This window comes from Manihot esculenta, chromosome 5 (genome assembly GCF_001659605.2).
Source record: "Manihot esculenta cultivar AM560-2 chromosome 5, M.esculenta_v8, whole genome shotgun sequence".
NCBI classification, from domain to species: Eukaryota; Viridiplantae; Streptophyta; class Magnoliopsida; order Malpighiales; family Euphorbiaceae; genus Manihot; species Manihot esculenta.
In genome coordinates, this window is record NC_035165.2 from 29,929,376 (window position 1) to 29,946,350 (window position 16,975).

Consider the following 16,975-nt stretch of genomic DNA (forward strand, 5'->3'; position numbering starts at 1 on the left):
CCACCAGCGACGCGAGGGGCCACCTGGCAGCCGCCCGGGAGCAGATCCAGTCTCTCCAAGTGGAGTTGCATTCTGCGCTGGAGGCCTCTAAAAGAGCTGAGGACAGAGCGGCTGAGGCGGCAGAACATAGCAAATCCCTGGAATCAGAGCTGTCTCGTACTCGCAGGGTTCTCCAGGAGTCCGATGAGAGGGCAGCTGAGGTGGAAGCTCGTTGTGTAGAGGTTGTAAAGCAGCTGTCCTCTATGACAGCGGCCCTTCAGGAGAGGGATGAGGCTGTAAGCCAAAAAGCTGAGGTCCAGCGCCAATATGAGGCCTTAAAGGCCAATTTTGAAGGGCTTCAAGCTCACCTGAATGAGGTGAGGGCTCAGAGGGAAAGTGCCCTAGCCCGGGTGGAGGTCCTTGAGCAGGAATTGGGCACAAGTTCTGAACGTATCAAAGATCTGTCTTCATCGGCTGAAGAGTTCAACCTTCGCCAACAACAGCTAAAAAATGAAGTCAGGGCTTTGGAACGTAAATGTTTAGCCCTGCTCGAGGTGGTAAAGTATGCCGAAAGGAAGGCTCAGCTAAAGCGTGAACAGTGTATAGCGGAGTATCAGGAGTCTGATGAGCTGAAGGTTAAAATTGAACAGGCCTGTGAAGCTCATCTTCAGGACTACAAAGACTCTTCTGAATTTAAGGAATTTGTAGCTGAGGCTTGTGAAGAACATCTTGATGAGTATAAAGCTTCTGGTGAAATGAAACAAGCTATCATTGATAAGGCCTTCCGCATGTATGTAACTGGCTACAATCGCGGTTTAAGAGAAGCTAGACAGGCTCCTGATATTCCTTTGGCCAAGCTTCGTAGGCGTGAAGTGGACTCAGATGGCGAGTTAGTGCTATACGGGGAGGATGATTTCCCTTTGCCCCGAGGAGATTCCCGGAGGAACATAGACCGGCCAGCTGAGTCTTCTTCAGGGGAATCCGAGCTAGGGTCGGAGGAAGATGATCCTGATTCTGAGAAAGAAGGCCTCCACCCTGGGTCAGAAGTTGCCCCTACTATTAATGTTGAGAGCTCTGGCCCAAGGGACACCGAGCTTCTTTCGGAGGTGACTGTAAATAGAGATAATGCAGGCGAGGGTGTTCTTACTGATGTAAGTCCTTTAAGGACTATTTATCCTCCCACCTCGCCGGAGAGATAAATTGTAACAGTCATTAATGAAATATCAGTTTCCTCTTTTTTGTTTTTCATATTTCTTGAAATTTATCTTTCGTATTTGTGATGTAAACTACATATTTTCATTCATAAGCTCTGAATTAATCTTAAGTTGCGAGCTCAGCTCTTAGCTGATAGTCTGAGAGATCAAATCTCGTACCTTTTTAATGGCAACTATCATGTCTGTTTTTTGCTTTTAGTCCTTCCTTCTTGGTTGTGACTTTGTATATTTGTTTTATATAAACTGATTTAGGCTTTGATTATAGCCTTTTTATCCTCCTAAGGATTTCTTCATTTATGAGTGCTTTTGGAGAGAGCTCGGCCTTTTTTATTAGCCTTTATACCTTCAGATTTTGAGGATGTAAGTCTATCCGTGCTGGGAGCTCGGTCTTCAGCCTTGGTGAACATAGATCTATCCGAGCTGAGAGCGAGGTCTCTTGCTTTGTAGCTAAACTTTTATTGTTAGCATCTATTTCGAGATCGGCGCTTTTTTAGCTATTAGGCCTTGCACCTTTTTAGTAGGTCGGAATCTGACTATCCGAGCTGGAAGTTCGGCCTCTTCCTTCGTACCTTGAGTTTTTGAGAAGATAAGTCTATCCGAGCTGGGAGCTCGGTCTCTCGCTTCTTTTTTTTTTTTTTTTTTTTTTTACAGCTCTGGGCTCTTCTCTTTCCGAGGTCGGAATTGGATTTTATAAGTTGTCCCTGCATGTGGTGTGGGGAAAATTTTCATTTCGGGAGGCTCTTAAGTCCTTCACCGACCTATTTTTGATTCTAGGAGATCTTACGGGATCCTAGTTTTCTTTGAATTTCCGGGACGACCTCGGGGCCTCGCCGGTTGTTTTTTGTTTCCAGGAGATCTTACGGGATCCTGGTTTTCTTTGAATTTCCGGGGCGACCTCGGGGCCTCGCCGGTTGTTTTTGATTCCAGGAGATCTTACGGGATCCTGGTTTTCTTTGAATTTCCGGGACGACCTTGGGGCCTCGCCGGTTGTTTTTGATTCTAGGAGATCTTACGGGATCCTGGTTTTCTTTGAATTTCCGGGACGACCTCGGGGCCTCGCCGGTTGTTTTTGATTCCAGGAGATCTTACGGGATCCTAGTTTTCTTTGAATTTCCGGGACGACCTCGGGGCCTCGCCGGTTGTTTTTGACTCCAGGAGATCTTACGGGATCCTGGTTTTCTTTGAATTTCCGGGACGACCTCGGGGCCTCGCCGGTTGTTTTTTGTTTCCAGGAGATCTTACAGGATCCTGGTTTTCTTTGAATTTCCGGGACGACCTCGGGGCCTCGCCGGTTGTCTTTGGTACTTACTTTGGGGTTTTGTACAAGATTCAGGCTCGTTGGCCTTACTGTCGCTTCGTCATCTCAGCTGGTTTTGTGCCTAACTGAGGCCTTGTTTCAGGGGATCTTTTTATGTAGAACGTTATTCACAAAGATAATCACATTGTATAAACAATTTTTATTTACTCATGTCTGTCAAAATACAACGTTTTTGCTTTACGAATATTTTAAGGAAAATACCTTTTTAGGTGCTGGATGTTCCAAGCGTGGGGCTCGGGGTTTCCTTGCATGTCTTCGATTCGGTATACCCCTGGCTTGACCACTTTGGTTACCTTGAAAGGTCCTTCCCAGGTTGGTGCTAGTTTGCCTGCGGCTGCTCTTTTTCCTGTAGCTTCCAGGCTTCTCAATGCCAAGTCCCCTACCTTCAAGCTTTTTTCCCTGACCTTTTGGTTGTAATATCGTGCTGCTCGTTGTTGATAAGCAGCAGTCCGGACTTGAGCTTCTTCCCTGACTTCTTCAAGAGCATCCAGGTTGCTTCTTAACTTGTCCCCATTAGTGTCCTCACTAACAAATTGGACTCGATGAGTGGGGATCTGCAACTCAACTGGAACTACGGCCTCTGTGCCGTAAGCGAGTGCGAACGGTGTTTCTTTAGTGGGTGCTCTTGGAGTAGTTCGGAGTGCCCATAGGATGCTATTGAGTTCTTCTGCCCAATTCTCCTTTGCACCATCCAGCCGCTTCTTTAATCCTTGGAGGATTGCTCTATTAGTGACTTCTGTTTGGCCATTAGTCTGAGGATGAGCCACGGAGGATAACTTATGCCATATGCCCATGTTTGTCGTGAAGGTTTTGAAAGTGCTGCAGTCAAATTGTCTGCCGTTGTCTGAGATAAGCACTCTGGGTATGCCAAATCTGCAGATGATATGCCCCCATACAAAATCTATCATCTTTCTGACTGTGATTGTGGCAATTGCTTCTGCCTCTGGCCATTTCGAGAAGTATTCCACAGCCACTACTACAAATTTCCTTTGCCCCGTAGTCTTGGGGAAAGGTCCCAGGATGTCAATTCCCCACTGTGAGAAAGGCCATGGACTGGATATGCTTGCTTGAGGAGTGGCAGGGGTCCTGATGGCGTTAGCAAATCTCTGACATACGTCGCACCTCCGGACAAACTCTTCTGCTTCTTTTTTAACAGTGGGCCAATAGTATCCTTGCCTGAATATTTTGTTGGCTAATGTCCCTGCTCTCTCGTGAGCTCCACATAGGCCTCTATGTATCTCTTCCATTATCCTCGTAGCCTCTTCCGGGCTCACACATCGGAGCCATGGGCTGGACTTCCCTTTTCTGTATAAGGTTCCTCTTATTACCTGGTAATTGGCAGCTCGAGCTGCTATCTTTCTGGCTTCGTCTTTATCTTCAGGGAGCTCACCCTTCTCTAAGTATTTTAGATAAGGACTTATCCATGTTAGGCTCTGTTCCACCTGCAGTGTCGTGTTTGCCTTTTTGAAAGCAGGTGTACGGACATGCTGTATATATACTTCATCGGGAAGCTGCTCTAGTTCTTCTTTAGACAACCGACTAAGCAGGTCTGCCTCCTCGTTTTCATCCCGAGGTATCCTTTGAAACCTGACGATAACTCCCCGACCCGTAAGCTCGGCCTCTATAGTTTTGACTTTATCAAGATAGTTCTGCATGATAGGGTCCCTAGCCTGTTATACTCCCGTCACCTGGTTGATCACCAACTGAGAGTCGCTATTTACTTCGAGGTCGGTTACCCCCACTTCCAAGGCTACCAACATCCCATTCACCAAGGCCTCATATTCGGCCATATTGTTGGAAGCCTTGAACTCCATCCGTAAAGCATAACATACTTTAAAGCCCTCCGGCCCTTTAAGCATTACTCCAGTGCCACTGCCCTCAGCACCTGATGCTCCGTCTACATATAGCTTCCAGCTAAATTCTTGGGAAAGCTCTCCCTCTCCCTCCTTTCTTGGTATCTCCGAGGATGATCCTTCCTTCTCCTCATTGAATGAGCATTCTGCAATGAAGTCAGCCAGCGCTTGAGATTTTATAGCTGTCCGAGGTCGGTATTCCAAACAATAGGGGCTGATCTCTACGGACCAAGCCAACATTCGCCCTGAAGTTTCCGGCCTGCGTAAAATCTTCTTTAGGGGTTGATCTGTCATCACAACTCCTTGGTGGCCTTCTAGATAAACTTTGAATTTCCGGACTGCCAACAGCAGGGCATAAGCCGATTTTTCTATGTTTGAATACCTGACTTCGGTATCTCTGAGCACCTTGCTGACGTAGAAGACAGGCTTCTGCTCTCCTTCTTCCACCCTTACTAGTACTGCGCTGACTGCTTGCTCTGAGGCTGCCAAGTATATCAGGAGTTCTTCCCCTTTTATGGGGCTGCTGAGCACGTGAGGCGAGCTGAGGTATTCCTTAAGCTCTGTGAAGGCTTTTTGGCAGTCTTCTGTCCATTCAAAATTTGGAACCTTCCTCAATTTTTTGAAAAATGGCAAACACTTTTCTGCCGACCTCGACATAAATCGGTTAAGCGCCACTACTCTCCCAGTTAATCTCTGGACGTCCCTTACACAGGTCGGCTCTGGCATATTTAATATGGCTTCTACCTTCTCCGGATTGGGCTCGATGCCTTTTCCGCTTACCATGTATCCCAAGAACTTTCCTCCTCTGATGAAGAAGGCACACTTTGCTGGGTTCAACTTCATTCTGTACTGATCTAATACCTCAAATACTTCCCTCAAATCTGCCGTGTGTTGTTGGAAAGTTGAACTTTTGACCACCATGTCATCCACATACACTTCCACGTTTCTGCCGATCTGGTTTCTGAAAATTTTATTCATCAACCTCTGATAAGTTGCCCCCGCATTTCTTAACCCAAAGGGCATAGCCCTATAACAGTATGTTCCATCTTCAGTTATAAATGAGGTTTTCTCCTCATCCGTCTTTTCCATTGGGATTTGGTGGTAACCAGACATAGCATCCAAAGAGGACATATAATCAAATCCGGCCGTTGAGTCGACCATTTTATTAATGTCAGGGAGGGGGTAACAATCTTTAGGGCAGGCCTTATTCAGGTCAGTAAAATCTATGCACATCCTGTATTTGCCATTTGCTTTTTTAACTAACACAGGATTTGCCAACCACTGCGGGTACATAACTTCCCTAATAAAACCTGCCTCTTCTAGCTTCTGCACTTCCTCCCGGGTGGCTTGCTGCTTCTCTCTTCCCACTACTCTCTTCTTCTGCTTTACAGGTTTGGCCTCGGGGAGGACATTCAGTTGGTGTGTCATCACTTTGGGGTCAATTCCCGGCATGTCCGAGGGCTTCCATGCGAAGGTCGGCGAGTGACTTCGGATCAGGGCCATGGCTTCACCTTTTTGTTCTTTGGTGAGGCCGGCATTGAGACTGAAGACCTTACTCGCTTCTTCTTCTGATAGGGAGAAGGTCTCCAGCTCTCCAACGGGCTCTGTCCGGGCTTCCTTTGTCTCATCCCTGACCTCCAAAACTTTCGAGTCAAGCGCTTCTCCGGTTGAGCTCAGTTCCGTCACTGTGGCCAAGTATACTGCCCTTGCTTCTTCCTGGCTGCCCCGTACTATCCCCACTCCTTCCTCCGTTGGGAACTTGAGTGCCAAATATCTGATGCTAGTAACAGCTTCAAAGTTGAACAACGCCGGTCTCCCCAAAATCGCATTGTAACTCAGCGGGAGCTTGACCACCAAAAACACCTCATGATGGGTGCGAGCTCTGGGCGCTTCTCCCAAGGTAAGAGCCAGCTTCACTTTTCCTTCTACGAGTACCGGTGCTCCTCCGATCCCCTTGATTGGTGCCTGGTCTCGGACTAGCTGCTCTTCCGGAATCCCCATCTGCTGGAACACTCTGTATGGCAGCAAGTTGACCTTACTCCCGTCGTCTACCAAAACCTTCTTTACCCGATAATTATGAATGACGGCTTCAATGACAAGCGCGTCATCGTGGGGCATCTGAATGCCCTGAGCATCTTCTGAGGAGAAGGTGATGGTCAGGGGAGAATGGTCAACGATCTACATGACTTCCGCATTGCTGGTCTCTCCTTCCCGGTTTCTTTTCTTAACTCGACGGCTCATCCGTCCTCCCGTTCCTCCAACAATCATGTTGATGGTCCCACTGGACCCATCATTCACTGGACCACCTCCAATTCTTCTCGGCGTCTGAGCTGCCGGACCGGGCTGAGGCCTCTGCCCCTCCGATTTCTTCATAAAATTCTTTAGGTGCCCCCTCTTTATCAACCTCTCGATTTCTGCTATCAACTGGAAGCAGCTGTTGGTATCGTGGCCATGCGTCCGATGATATTGACAATACTTGTCCGGATTCCGTTGGTCTGCTTCCGACTTCAAAGGTTTAGGCCACTGGAGAAACTCCTTATCCTGGACAGCCATGAGCACCTCGGCTCTGGACGCATTTAATGGAGTCGGTTTCTCCGGGACCCAAGGAGGAAGCACTCTTGGTTCAAGAACCCGAGGAGGAGGAGGCCTTTGATCCCTTCTTTCCCAGGCCTGCTTATACGGCTCAGGCCTCTTTCCACGCTTCTTCTCGTGTTTCTCCGGCCTCCCCTCCTCCGGGGCTTTCTCTTTTCCTGCCACCCCTTTGGCAAATCTACTTGTTACTAAGGCGTCATCCTGCCTTATATACTTTTCCGCCCTCTTCATCAACTCGGCCAGTGAGGTCGGAGGTTTCCTGCTCAGTGAACCAAAGAACTCGGCAGAGGTTGTTCCCTTTTGCATGGCCTCTACCGCCCTTCCTTCGTCGAGCTCGGGAATCTGCAGGGCCTCCGTATTGAAACGGGCGACATACTCTCTGAGGGATTCACCAGCTTTTTGTCTCACTGTTTCCAGATAGCTCGTCTTCCTATCTGCCGGCACCCCGGCTACGAACCGGCTGATGAAGCGGGTGGCAAGATCTCCGAAACTTTTAATGCTTCCGGCTTCCAGGCTGTTGAACCATGCCCTCGCTGGTCCCGAGAGCGTTGTTGGGAACACCTTGCACATCAGAGCATCTGACAGAGTTTGCAACTCCATGAAGGTCTTATAGTTCATGACATGCTCTCTCGGGTTACCAGTCCCATTATAGGCCGCCATCGGCGGCATCATGAACTTCTTGGGAACGGTCTCCTGCTGCATTAACTTTGAGAAGGGAGAAGAAGTAGGCAAGGAGGTTTGACTCTGATCTTTCTTACCTAGCTCGGCTAGGAGCTGCTCTTTCAACCTTTTCAGCTTTTGGTTCATCTTCTCATCTTCAGGGCTGGTGCTTTTGCCCAAGCTGCATTCCTCCTCCTCCGTTTCAGTTCCCGTTTCCCTGGTTGTTTCGGCGGAATAGTTGTCCGCCTCCTCATTTTCTATCAACTCCCTTGCCCTCCTCCCATGGATTCGGGCCTCCGGTTCTTCTTCTTCCCTGGCGTCATGGCTGTTAGTTTGGAGGCGGTCAGGGGTGGGTCGAGGCTCATTGGTTCTGGGTTCTTCCACCACTGGGAGTGTATTCATTGGGGTGCTAAGTCCCCTCTGTTGCATTATCTGCCCCAACCAGTGAGCAGTAGTCTGTAACTGGAGAGCCATAGTTTGAATGTCCTGGTTGGACAGGATCATGGTGGGAGTATTCCCTGCCAAGCTTGGTGAGGGATTAAGAGGAATAGGCGTTTGGTTATTCAGCGTTGTAGGGCTAGAAAAAGAGAACTACTGCCCTTTTTGGGCAGAGCTCAAGTCATTTGGGGTGTTAAGGTTACTTTCTTGGTGGTTTGCCATCGTGGATCTCAGTGGGTTTTGAAAGTGAAAACTCCGGTGATGAAAAGATCTCCTTCGTTTCCCACAGACGGCGCCAATTGATGATCTGTGATGATCTGAGATCCAATAGAATAGGGTTTTACAAGGGTTTTTGTATTACGGAATAAGGCTTAAGTTTCCTGAGGAGGGGACTCCTCTTTTATACATTGTCTTGCTTGCTGGTGACGTGTAAAGGCCTCTCCAGGATTGGGCCACGCGTCTCTGCCATGCGGATTCGGAGGTACTAGGGTATCAGCCGCCTGCTCCATGCGTAACGGCCTCTGATTCTCCTCGTGCGTACGTTTAAGCGGATCTGTCAGGCTGTCTGGTGAATATTATTCTGGATCCTGGGTTGGGCCGAGAGTCGGGCCGGACGCTAGGCCTGAGAGGAGAGAGCATGCTTCGTGTGGGCTGGGTCGTTATGAGTAAAGAAGCTGGGCCGAGCCCGGTCTTGAAGGTTGAATGAGCCAGACTTGTTGGGAATATCAGATACGTGGGCCTCTATGTTATGGGCCTTTAGTTGTGGTTAAGCCCCTGGTCCGGGGTGAAAAAATCCAGCGGTCATCACAATGGATTATTTTAGTTAACAAATAAAAAATATAAATTAAAAAATAATAAAAATGCCAAATAAAATAATAGAATGACAATCTCATATTTTGGTTAATGACAATATTAGATTTTAGTTAAAATTAATTTGAATTCACAGATAAAAATGACTACGAATCTTAAAAGTTTAGTTTAATTATCTAAATTAAAAGTTTATGATATATGGATCAAAACGGTTGGATTATTTAAATTAATTAATTTATTAATAATAATAATAATAATAAATAATTTTTATTTAATTTTTACAAAATAATTATTTTTAATTTTAAAAAATATATTAAAATATTTTTAATATTTAAAAAATATATTAATTAAAATTTTCATTAATTTTAATCATTAAATATTTTATTATTTAGTATATATAATTTTAAAAAATTTATTAATAAATTTTTAAATAATTTACTAATTAATTATTTAAAATAATTTATATATTTTTTTATAATATTTAATAGATAAAATTAAAAAAATTAATTAATAAATCTTTTAAAATATGAGTTACATTTTAATATATTTTTTAAAATAAAAAATTAATTAATAAATTTCTACATAATATAATTAATAAATTTTTATTATACATAGATTAAATGCTAAATTTCTCTAATAATAATAATAATAATAATAATAATAAGTGGGTCGAGTATTTCAGCACTTTATCTTGCTAAAGTATGACCTGACCTGATGTGAATAAGAACTTTTATAAATGAAGCAAATGCTTCCTAAAAATATTTTATTGGCCGAGCTGGTGGGAACATGATACTTCTAGTTGGACAAAACAAAGTAATTAGGAATAATCCAAAAACAAGATTTCTGCATATGTATCAACAGAACTAAATCAAACAGCAAGTCCCCAGGCTTCCGACTCATTACACATACATCCACAAGCCATTTGTGAATTAACCAACAAAAACAAATAATGAAACAAGACAACATCAGTGCATCAAACTGAAGCATAAAGCTCTGGAACAAAAGAAAACCACCTGAAGCCACAGCTCCATTTATCAGGCAATGAAGGGCATTTAGGCAGCCAATGCCACGTCTTCCTTGAAACCTTGTAATACAAAATCTCTGGCCATGTAAAGCAGCAAACACAGACCATCCCCTGATGCCAAAAACAATACACATGCTCATAATTATGGTAGCAAACTGATACAAATTTTCTACACATCATTTCAGGCAAACTTCCAATTTCCACCCAATTCTCTCCATTACAAAACTCCCACAATTTCATCATCTTTGATATCCCATTTCTCCCAATCCCACCAATCATATACAGTTTCCTTTCTCCATCGCTCACCAATCTTACAAATGTCAGCTCTTCTGGCATTTTGTTGCTAAATCTCTTCCATTCTCTGCTATCCAAATCAAGGTACACTACTGAAAATGGCTCTGGAGTGGGATAATGCAATGACCCATTAAAGAACACACCTCCTTGATGACAATTGTCCCTTAGAATTGGCTCAAGGCTATCAATTTTTTGCCAAGAATTGAGTCTTGAATCGTAAATAAAAGCTGAAATTGATGAAAACTTGGAGCATAATACGAAGATTTTGTACCCAAATGGGGTTGAAACAAAAGTTAGCGACTCAAAAGCAAAAGGATAAGTTGGGAATTCAATAACCTTTGAAGTTTTGGCCAAGAAATTGCACACAAGGAAAGAACACGAGCTTGGAATCGAGAAACAAAAGAGACCATTAGAAGATGAGAGAAGATTACAGGACTGTGAATTTCCAGAAACAGCAGAAGAGGGTAGCAAAAAAGAGAGAGATAAAGTTAAATTGCGCCAGGTGCCAAGCACAGAATCATATAAAGAGTAGCAATGATCAAACTGAGGGTGAGAGAGAAGAACAAACGAACAAAAAGGAGACCCAGAAGAGGAGTGTTTGGACATAAAAGCAGGAGAAAATACAAGAGAACTAAAGTGCTTACACGTTGATCTCAGATTCAAGAATGTTTTAAGCGGCAAGAAAGACAATACAAGATCAAGAAGCTCCTCCGGCAGCCGGCTCCAGATCCCAGGATCCATATCAGGCAACAATGATGAAGATTTTGATTTGTAAGGCATCACTGCTTGTTCTCTGATCTTCGAGGGAGAAACAGGGGAATTGGGTTTGATGGGATTCTTCTGTAACTGAAACATGAGTACAAGGGAGAGAGAAATCAAAGTTTCAGCTTGAATCAAATGTGAGAATTACGAGAGAAAGGTTGCATTTCTCGATTGAGTAAGAAAGAAAGCAGAAGCAAAGGTAGCTTGTGGCAGTAATATGGTGGGTTTGTTGAACCAGCAAGTGGTGATTGCTTTTAAGGCTTTTTATTATGCTTCCTTTTCTTGTGCATTGTGGACTTGGTCTACTGTTTTGCCAGAGACCCAAAAAAGGCAACATTTCATACTCGTAATTATTACCGAGAAGAATATGCGTGGGGCTGAAACCGGCGGTTTTGAACTGCTTAGGGCCGGCTCTTACAGTTCAAATTATTTTATACTCCTTACATCTTATAAATTTTTTTATTATTTTAGAATTATTATTTATTTTTATATTATAATAATATATAAATTAATTATTATTATTTTATTTTATTTTTTAAAAAATTTAAAACATTTCTTATATTTTATTTTATAATATTGGCAATTGTAATAACTGTGCAAATGATTGTTCAGATAGTGATTAATTAAACATTATAAATAGTAATTTTTTTAATGATTAAGTTTATAAGTTTATATTTATATATCTTTAATGACCGAGTTTATATTTGTTCCGTACAAAATATTTTTTAAAAAATAATTTATATATTTTTTGATATTTGATGTGTTAAAAGAATTAATAAATAAAAAGAAAATAAGTTATTTTTAAGAAAATTATTTTTTTTCAAGGATTGTTTTTCTAAAATTTTGATAATCTTATTAAAATTAGTATATATAAATATATTAATATCATTTTTTAATTATAATTAAATAATAAAAAATAAATTATTTTTCTTAAAAAAATATTTTTCTTTCTGCAAAATAAACGAAGTCTTAATTTTATAAAAAATATTAATTGGTATGCTTACTTTTTTTTTTTAACATATACAATTAAAATTACATTTAAAGCGAAAACAAAAGAAGCCCCAAACCCAAAGAAGGAAAACCCAACACATCCTGCTCCAATACTCTCTAGTCTCTACTCACCTGAAAACTTCTGGAACCTGAATCCCACCGCCTTACACTACTATGCAGATGCAGAAGGAAAGATAACATGTAAACCGGCTACTGTAGGAATAAACCAACCATCACATGGCAATGCTTAGAAAACAAAAACGCTCAAAAGACTAAACAAAAGGAGATATGCAGACACCAACACTCCCTAGAACCAAAAGCAGTAATAAGTTTTTACAAAAACACCAGTGCATGACAAACCACTGTCATCCAAAATAAAGCAGCAAGATTAGCTCAAGACTTCAAAACCACATAGAACCACTCATAGAAAGAGAGGATGCTCTATGTTAGAAGTGGATTCAAAGTTAGATATTTTTTATGGCTCATGTTTTGTTAGATAGTTGCTAATAATACTTCTATTTTCTTTTATTATTTGTTGAGTCAAGACATATTATTAATAGTGCCATATTTTTCTTTAGTTTCTGTTATTGTATGGCTACATATAAGTCAACAATTCACTTGATTTAATTATCCAATAAGAGTACTTATTTCATTTTCTTTTATTATTTATTAGTCTCTTAATCTTTCTATTGTTATTGTTTAACTTGATACAAAGTTGCAGTTATCAAGTTTCTGTTGTCGTATCAGAGCCTGTACAGTTCTTGACTACGCTAGTGTGAGTAAAAATAGAGAGAGAGAGAAACACGTAAGGGAGTGAAACACAATAGAAAATTAGGTCATGGCTGTGAATGGTGTTTCCTCTTCCACACAGCCACTCATGTAACGCCCCGGAAATCCGGACCGCTACCGGCGCTAGGATCCGGGTCGACTTAAGGCCGCCGGGACCCGTAGCAAGCCTGACATATAACCTGTAAACCTGTATAATCCCATACATGATCAACAACATGCATAAAAAAATTTAAAACTTTTCTTCATTCAAACTGTCATCAACTAACTCAACCTATGCATACTCTGATCATATACATAACATAGTCCCTCTGTGGGATCTCATCACGCCTTAAAGGCAAAACAACCTGTGTTGAGTTAGTTTACATAAACATCATAACATAAGATCATGTATATACAAAAGGGATTAACAATACATTATGGTCAAGCACAACTCTATCCTCAATAACCTCATTACATAACATCCTGGATATTTTTACATTTCATCATAATACAATTGTCATGTCCACAAACTAACTATTACATACATAAGACTTTTTCTCTTCTTGCCTTCTCTATCTATCCCGTACCTGCAAACCTGGGGGTTAGGGGAGAGGGGTGAGCTAGATGCCCAGTGAGTAGAACTGTAAAAAGAATATTTAAAACATGCTATCATGAAATGCGTCACTGCACAATTAAATCACACCACGGATGGACTGATTCAAAAATCCCTCAACTCCATGCCCGGCCCTATTATGGGCACCACAGGACTTCGTATTGCCCGGCCCTATTATGGGCACCACAGGACTTCGTATTGCCCGGCCCTATTATGGGCACCACAGGACTTCGTATATAGAAGGCTAATGAATCATCTTAATGTCCATCCACTATCATCTATCACAACAATACAATGCGGCATAGTCGTGAATTCTAATGCAAACAACCTATAATATGATCATGATGCATGAAGCATGATAAAAGCATTTCATTTCTCAATTTAAAAGGTTAAGTTTAGTTCCACTCACCTCTGGCAGACTCTGACAAACTCTGTAGCAGCTGGCTCACTGCTGGGGTCCTTGGTTCCTCGGGTCCGAACCTACACAGGTGGACTCCAATGAGGGACCAAACATACATAAACATAACTCTAATACATTCCCCAAAAACCCCCCTAAACGTCCTGAAACATCACATGAAAATATGCATGAAATGGCTGAACAGGGCACTTTCGGCGGCACCTTCGGTGGCCGAAAGTCCTGGACAGAGACGAAACTCGGGTAGGTTCGGCGGCATCTTCGGCGGCCAAAAGTCCCAGACAGAGACGAAAGTCTCTTTTCGGGGGCAACTTCGGCAGCCGAAAGGCCTGCCTCCCCAGCCATGTTCGGCGGCCGAAAGTGCCTTCGGCTGCCGAACCTGGTTTCTGCCAAAGGGCAGAAACTTGGCTCCCTTGTGCATTTTCGCCTCCAAACTCACAAATCATGCATATACCTCACTTACAACATGCATACAAGATCCTAGGGGCCTCAAAACATCAAATACCCCAACTACAACACTTCAAACATACTCAAACATGCCACATTGCTCAAAAATCACATAAAACCTAACATTTGCTTAAAAACTCATACAACCCTATACATGCCATTCTACCCCATAAAATCACTTAAAACTTACTTAAAACATATAAGGAGCTTAAGATCGGCCCTTACCTCTTGAAGATCGAGAGGAAGACGACCCAAACTTGGAGATCCACGAAAATGAGCTCCTGAGTTCCCAAAGCTCCAAAACTTGTTTCAAAAGCTTAAATCCTTCCGAACCAAGTGAAAACAAGTGAAAATCTTGAAAGATTTAGAGGAAGAACATCAAAAATGGGTGAGGGACGGCGGAAAGCTCACCTTGGCCGAAAATGGGGAAAAGCTCGCCCGTTTTCGGCTAAGGGACCCTTTTATAGTGGCTGGCCAGACCACGTTCGGGGGCCGAACTTGCCTCCGCATGCATGCCATGTTCGGCGGCCGAACTTCACTTTCGGCGGCCGAACCTGGACTTCCCTAACTCATGCTTTCGGGGGCCTAACGTGCCTCCAAAACGCATGCATGTTCGGCGGCCGAACTTGACTTTCGGCGGCCGAACCTGGGTTTTCCTCCAATGCTATTTTCATGCAAAAACTCATTTAAAAACATGAAAACATTTTATAAAACATGAATCTACCCTTCTAGAGGTCTCCGACATCCGAGATTCCGCCGGACGGTAGGAATTCCGATACCGGAGTCTAGCCGGGTATTACATTCTCCCCCCCTTAAGAACATTCGTCCCCGAATGTACCTCAACTAGCACACATAGCATGGCAAGGAACATAACACACATACAAGGCACCTAAACACATAGGGATCTAACCTTAAAAGAGATGAGGGTACTGCTGGAGCATAGACTCCCGTGTCTCCCAAGTGCATTCTTCCAAGTTGTGGTGGTTCCACAGGACTTTCACCATCGGGATTTCCTTGTTTCTTAACTTTCTGATCTGGGTGTCTATGATCCGCACTGGCTGTTCAACATAGGTGAGATCCTCTTGGACCTCCACATCAGGCTCACTAAGAACCTTGCTCGGATCTGACACAAACTTCCTCAACATTGAAACATGGAAAACCGGATGGACTCTTTCCATCGAAGCAGGTAAATCCAGCTTGTACGACACATTCCCAGTCTTTTGCAAGATTTCAAAGGGTCCGATGTATCGTGGGGCTAGTTTACCTTTCTTCCCGAAGCGAACCACTCCCTTCATTGGAGACACCTTGAGCAATACCAGATCCCCTTCCTGAAACTCTAACTGTCTTCTGCGGATGTCTGCATAGCTCTTCTGTCTGCTTGCAGCAGTCTTGATTCTTTCTCTGATTATGGGTACCACCCTGCTGGTGATCTCTACTAACTCAGGCCCTGCCAAGGCCTTTTCTCCAACTTCCTCCCAGCAAACAGGTGATCTGCACTTCCTTCCATACAAAGCTTCATATGGAGCCATCCCGATGCTAGCATGATGGCTGTTGTTGTAGGCAAACTCCACCAAAGGTAGATGCTGCCTCCAAGAACCGCCAAAGTCCAGCACACACATTCTGAGCATATCCTCGATAGTCTGGATGGTCCTTTCTGACTGTCCATCAGTCTGGGGGTGGAAGGCAGTACTGAAATCCAACCTAGTACCCATGGCATTCTGCAGACTCCGCCAAAATCTGGAGGTGAACTGGGGCCCTCTATCTGACACTATCGAAACAGGAACCCCATGCAGCCTGACGATCTCATCCACATATACCTGCGCCAACTTGTCCACAGAGTAGCCACTCCTGACAGGAATGAAGTGAGCAGATTTGGTGAGTCTGTCCACAATCACCCATATGGAGTCCAATCTGTTGGACGTCGCCGGTAACCCCACTACGAAGTCCATAGCTATATTCTCCCATTTCTATTCTGGGATAGGTAGCGGGTTAAGCATTCCAGCCGGCTTCTGATGTTCCAGCTTCACCCTCTGACACACTTCGCAGGCTGACACGAACTGTGCCACTTCTTTCTTCATCGCTGGCCACCAATAAACTTTCTTCAAATCTTGATACATCTTGGTGGCTCCGGGGTGAATGTTGTATCTTGCATTATGAGCCTCTCTCATAATGTCTCCTTTTAGCCCAATGTCATCTGGTACACATAGTCTGCTCCCATAGCGGAGGATTCCCTTACTGTCGAATCTGAACTCGCTATCATTGCCTGACTGAACAGTCCTGGCAACCTTCACTAACTCCAGGTCCTCATGCTGTTTCTGAGCCACCTGCTCCAGAAACACGGGTGCCACTCTCATCTGGGCCACCAAGGCTCCTGTACCAGACAACTCCATCTGTAGACCTTCCTCAATAAGCTTGTAAAACTCCTTCACCACTGGTCTCCTCTCTGCCGCGATGTGGGATAGACTGCCTAGTGACTTCCGGCTTAGGGCGTCTGCCACGACATTCGCCTTACCCGGATGATACTGAATCTTGCAATCATAGTCACTCAGCAGCTCTACCCACCTCCTCTGCCTCAGATTCAGATCCCTCTGACTCAAGATGTACTGCAGGCTCTTATGATCTGTAAAGATCTCACATTTCACCCCATAGAGGTAGTGCCTCCACATCTTGAGTGCAAAGATTACTGCTGCCATCTCAAGGTCATGTGTGGGGTAATTCAACTCATGCTTCTTCAGCTGCCTAGAAGCGTAAGCGATCACCCTCTCATTCTGCATCAGTACACAACCCAGTCCCACACG

At 43.7% G+C, this 16,975-nt stretch overlaps 1 protein-coding gene across 1 annotated transcript; it reads right to left on the minus strand.

The window, feature by feature from the left end:
• Positions 1-9,576: 9,576 nt before the first annotated feature.
• On the minus strand, positions 9,577-11,252 carry LOC122723636 (F-box/kelch-repeat protein At5g43190-like). The gene has a single exon (XM_043956432.1). The coding sequence runs from the start codon at positions 11,035-11,037 to the stop codon at positions 9,838-9,840; it is 1,200 nt and encodes a 399-aa protein (XP_043812367.1). The 5' UTR covers positions 11,038-11,252; the 3' UTR covers positions 9,577-9,837.
• Positions 11,253-16,975: the final 5,723 nt, after the last annotated feature.